At 41.0% G+C, this 5,596-nt stretch overlaps 1 protein-coding gene across 1 annotated transcript; it reads left to right on the forward strand. All coding sequences in view use genetic code 11, as the record gives it.

The window, feature by feature from the left end:
* Positions 1-1,758: 1,758 nt before the first annotated feature.
* On the forward strand, positions 1,759-2,091 carry EGR_08617 (hypothetical protein; the record flags this gene model as incomplete). The annotated part of the gene is made up of 1 exon (XM_024497866.1): positions 1,759-2,091. One exon carries the CDS (start codon positions 1,759-1,761, stop codon positions 2,089-2,091), a length of 333 nt encoding a protein of 110 aa, XP_024347740.1.
* Between the last annotated feature and the right edge of the window lie 3,505 nt (positions 2,092-5,596).

Here is a 5,596-nt window from a genome sequence, read left to right on the forward strand (position 1 = left end):
CATTCCATTTCTTGCTGGATCATATAGTGTATTACCAACAAAACGTAGTCATGGTAGCTACCTCGAGAGTGTTATCACAATCATCACCACCTGGGAAAAAAGCGTCTCCTTCCCTTCCTCTATCATCAAGTAGAAATCTCCACATAGCTACGTTTTATGGAGGGATGAGGGTTTTCTTCCATTTTACTTCATGTAGATGCAAATGGATTGATAGCTTTCCACTCATATTCAAGTGCTGCTCTTGACACTTATCGCTAACTTCTAGGACCGATAGCCACACGAAATTCCCCAAGTTAGGTGAGACTAGAGAGCCATGACGATAGTAATGCATCAGGTGAAAACAATTGTTGAAAGCATTTCTGAGTGCTAGGTTCTGCTGCTACACTTCCTCTTAATGCAAAGCAACAAATCGGAGGAGAAATTTTTACGACTTCAATAATTCCTTGGACGATTACTTAAAATCAGCGAAAGATAGTTAGACGTTAACCAAATGGTACTGATTGATTGCTACTGCTTTAACATGCACATAAATAATGGTGTGCACCTCGCAAATTCTCAAAACTACAACAAATCTCTGCATCAAGGCATACAAAAAACCGCACGAGCTTTGTAGTCGCTCACTAATATTTTTTTAGGGACTTGTTCACCAACCAACCTCTCCATTGGTAATCCGCACACCTTTCTAATCATTGGTATAAACAGACAAGCGTGCCCCTGCAAGTACATTTATTGTCACGATCTATTAAAGATTGTGAATTAAGAGCATTTATGGTCTCTTAATACGCCTTCATTGTTGAATATTCTAAGCCCGAGAGGCAGAATTTGTGTCAATCTGATTGGATGACACTCGAGGTCTATCGACGTCAGCTAATTAGCCAATTGAAAATGGGGTGTTTCGCTACTCCACATGGGCGAATGAGCGCTATCGAGAAATGAGATCTATCAGTCCACTTAAACAGAATCCAGTCTGTACTTGACTAAAAGCTTAACACTTAGTATAGATTGTAAATTTTCAGTTAAATAATAGAGGGGTAAAAGAAATTCCTTATTGGATGGCACGGTTTTATATTCACATTTTCCGAAATAGTTTATATTTAAAGTGACTGATGTAAAAGGTGACAAGCGAACTTTGGAACTGTCACAGAGTAAAGGTATGAGCAGTTACCGAAAATTCCGGAGTCAATTTCAAGGGCACAGATAAGGTGATTTAAAGTCTCAGTCAATCGCAAGGATTATCCAAAGTGGAGCAAAAATGTTCACTAATTTCGGAGCAATGGAAGTGAATAAACGATCCACCTTAAGAGCTACAACAGGGAGCAAGGACAACAGGCGGTACTGACGCAAGATAATAGGACACGAGGAGCTGACGAGTTGGTTCTTATGTTCCCATCAATAATTTATGGGGGAGGATGTTTATATCAGCGATCAGATAATGAGAGTAATGAAGGTGATGTTGGATTTGCTAAATGCTTCATCACATCTGGTGAATTTTGTCATTAAATTTGTTAAAATGAAGAACAGTATCACCCTTATGCAGTTTATTTGCACGTCACAATCTCACATCCACAAGTCAACTCAGACATCATGATTATTTTCCTTTTGATGTTGGGTAATTACAAATTCCATTACTGATCCCGTCTCGGTTTTGTGGTCAGGGTCTCAGACAGACAACGGGCAACATGCACACATCCACTTAACCTGTGATTCAGACACTCATACACAACTGAATCGTACTTGATTCCGACACGCCTGCTTTCAATGGTGAGGTTGTTTGCAAAGTTGAATGAAATCACAATGCCGAAGTTGCAACGCCAATTTTATACCGGATTGGATGGCCTGATGACGATCGAGTACGGACTGCTCACTTTCATGTGCCTCCCTTCACACACCAATAACCACCTCCATTCCCTTTGTACGCCACCTCCTTCAAACGCGTTTTACTCGCCATTACCCACTACAACTTGTCATTTCCCCAAGAGTTCCACCTATTCACAGCTGGATCACCTCTTACTAGTGGTGAAATCTCCACGTGACATTCTCATCACTTCCTCGCACTTTCCCACATTTGAAGTCAACTCGCTCGATGCTTGAAGTACCAACAATGGCGCAATTGTGATCGCTGTCATATCTGACATCACGGAGTCTTCTTCATATTTTTCCTTGGCATATCATTTGATCGAAACCAAAAATTAAAGAAGACATTGTTTTCTTCTGTTAATATGGAACGACGGGTCCAAATGGCGCGATAGTCCCTCCTTCTACGTTTGGCATTTTGAAAGTTCTTTGTTAAAACCGGTTTGTCAGATAAGGGGGACGACACACCCCCATACAAGGACAGAGAGAAAGGAGGGGGAGAAATGAGTCATGTATAACATTTGTTTTATCGCATAGTCTCATGTCCTAGTTACATTCGGCAATTCTTATTCCATTTTTACTTGTCCATCTATTAATCCCGTATGCTTCCATGCAGTACCCATCACATTTCCATCCTGTGTTCATCCCATATCCATCCATCCTCCCATATTACTAATACTACTAATTTTTTGGCAGGGGTTGTCCCCACTCTTTTCGAGGACTTCATATCATGGTGCAAGAGGCTACTGCAGTGGGTCAATGAATGGGTGGGTACTGCAATATACCACTTATTAGGCATTTATAGCTGCCTCGCATATCCGTTGGACATAAACCCTCCATCTTCTGTTATTGTACGGGGTGATGGTGGTAAACTTCATGACATCACAGTGAAATACTGCGTGGATCATTTACCTATCTTAAGTAGACATTATTTTAGGGAAATCAGCTCTCTATTTGGCCTTGCTACCTTTCCCCCAACCTGACACTTGTCCTTTACGCGCTTCCTCGATGATTCATTCGGGGACGTCGAGGTGACTTCGACTAGGTTATGTAGCCCTAGTAACCGCGTGTTACTGCTTCACCGATGGCCCTGCCATCGACATTAATTGGCCACTAGTGATCAAGGGAGAGATTCATATCCCCAATCTACGTAATATGGTGTATGAGCAAAATAGTATCTTTACTCTAAGAATTTTTACTTAACTTTTTACTTTTTATTTCCATCGTCATCCATTTCTCCGCAAGCTGGATGGATGTGACTGCTTTCAGGGCAGATTTCCTGCGAGTGGCGGTGGGTATGCATGATGGGTAGGACATTCCCTCGACGCCCGATACAGACCCCAATGCAGGATGAAACTCCAGATCTAGTCGAAATGGCAAGGGAAAGAGCTGAGAACGACGCTTGTGAAAGGGCAGGGCTATGTAAAGCGTTAATTATTGGTTTAACTCTTAGTTCTGGGCTTTGGGCCTTACCAGTAGCCCCCAAGCTCTTCTGTGTATCTACAATACATATTCTGTTCGAGTATTATTATCATCTTTCATCTGGGGACGTTCTACATTGGAATTCTAATGTGGCAAACACTTACACTACTGAATTTACCACTTCAAGTGCTGCTCAACAATAAAAACATGACATATCCATCTTAATTGTTTGTTTTATGCAAAATGATGAAGTCTATACAAGTAGAACTGCCCTTCAAATAGGCAACACATTTACCCACAACCCCATAAACAGCTGATGGCTTTTCCAATAAAGGGTACAGCGAAATCAGTAAGCCACATTTTTGTACTTCTGCTTTCTAGTGCTTAACAAACCCGCTGCCAGTGTCACCTATACGTGACGCTTCATGTTTCTTACTTCAACCGGAATGCCTCAGTCTCATGCAACGTGCATCTTTTGTCAGCTTGTAAAAAGTGTGTTGGTCGACTCTTCTCTCAAATGCTGGCAGTAAGGGTGGTAGCTTTGTAGATCAAATTCATGAGCTACCCACATTGTGAGCTATATGGTGATAAACACCCCATTTGAGGTCAGGTAGTTGGAAACTCCGGGCGATCGTTGTGTTTTACTTTGTATGCAGGTGTAGGTGCACTCATTTTGGGGTCAACAGATGGCAATAAAACCAGGATATAGTAGTTTTTGTTAATACTTTAAAGAAGTCTTACCTCTAGGTCCATCGTATGACTACCGGAGAAAGGCATCTGCTGGGGTGGATTAAGCCCTCCTGAAATTCTGACAGGAAAGCCAAGAATGCCACCGTAAGCGTTGACAGAAGAATCCAGTTTAGGCTTAATGCTACAGGAAGCTACGGTCCAAGATATTTATGAAGATTTGACATAGAAAGATAGCTGAATAACGTTGGAAACGCTAATGAAATGATATCAGGTCTTCCGTTACCTTACCATTGTGCTCCATTTCTAGCACCTCATGTCACAACTGTCCATTCCATTTCTTGCTGGATCATATAGTGTATTACCAACAAAACGTAGTCATGGTAGCTACCTCGAGAGTGTTATCACAATCATCACCACCTGGGAAAAAAGCGTCTCCTTCCCTTCCTCTATCATCAAGTAGAAATCTCCACATAGCTACGTTTTATGGAGGGATGAGGGTTTTCTTCCATTTTACTTCATGTAGATGCAAATGGATTGATAGCTTTCCACTCATATTCAAGTGCTGCTCTTGACACTTATCGCTAACTTCTAGGACCGATAGCCACACGAAATTCCCCAAGTTAGGTGAGACTAGAGAGCCATGACGATAGTAATGCATCAGGTGAAAACAATTGTTGAAAGCATTTCTGAGTGCTAGGTTCTGCTGCTACACTTCCTCTTAATGCAAAGCAACAAATCGGAGGAGAAATTTTTACGACTTCAATAATTCCTTGGACGATTACTTAAAATCAGCGAAAGATAGTTAGACGTTAACCAAATGGTACTGATTGATTGCTACTGCTTTAACATGCACATAAATAATGGTGTGCACCTCGCAAATTCTCAAAACTACAACAAATCTCTGCATCAAGGCATACAAAAAACCGCACGAGCTTTGTAGTCGCTCACTAATATTTTTTTAGGGACTTGTTCACCAACCAACCTCTCCATTGGTAATCCGCACACCTTTCTAATCATTGGTATAAACAGACAAGCGTGCCCCTGCAAGTACATTTATTGTCACGATCTATTAAAGATTGTGAATTAAGAGCATTTATGGTCTCTTAATACGCCTTCATTGTTGAATATTCTAAGCCCGAGAGGCAGAATTTGTGTCAATCTGATTGGATGACACTCGAGGTCTATCGACGTCAGCTAATTAGCCAATTGAAAATGGGGTGTTTCGCTACTCCACATGGGCGAATGAGCGCTATCGAGAAATGAGATCTATCAGTCCACTTAAACAGAATCCAGTCTGTACTTGACTAAAAGCTTAACACTTAGTATAGATTGTAAATTTTCAGTTAAATAATAGAGGGGTAAAAGAAATTCCTTATTGGATGGCACGGTTTTATATTCACATTTTCCGAAATAGTTTATATTTAAAGTGACTGATGTAAAAGGTGACAAGCGAACTTTGGAACTGTCACAGAGTAAAGGTATGAGCAGTTACCGAAAATTCCGGAGTCAATTTCAAGGGCACAGATAAGGTGATTTAAAGTCTCAGTCAATCGCAAGGATTATCCAAAGTGGAGCAAAAATGTTCACTAATTTCGGAGCAATGGAAGTGAATAAACGATCCACCTTAAGA

Source organism: Echinococcus granulosus (assembly GCF_000524195.1).
Source record: "Echinococcus granulosus chromosome Unknown EG_S00112, whole genome shotgun sequence".
Lineage (NCBI taxonomy): Eukaryota > Metazoa > Platyhelminthes > Cestoda > Cyclophyllidea > Taeniidae > Echinococcus > Echinococcus granulosus.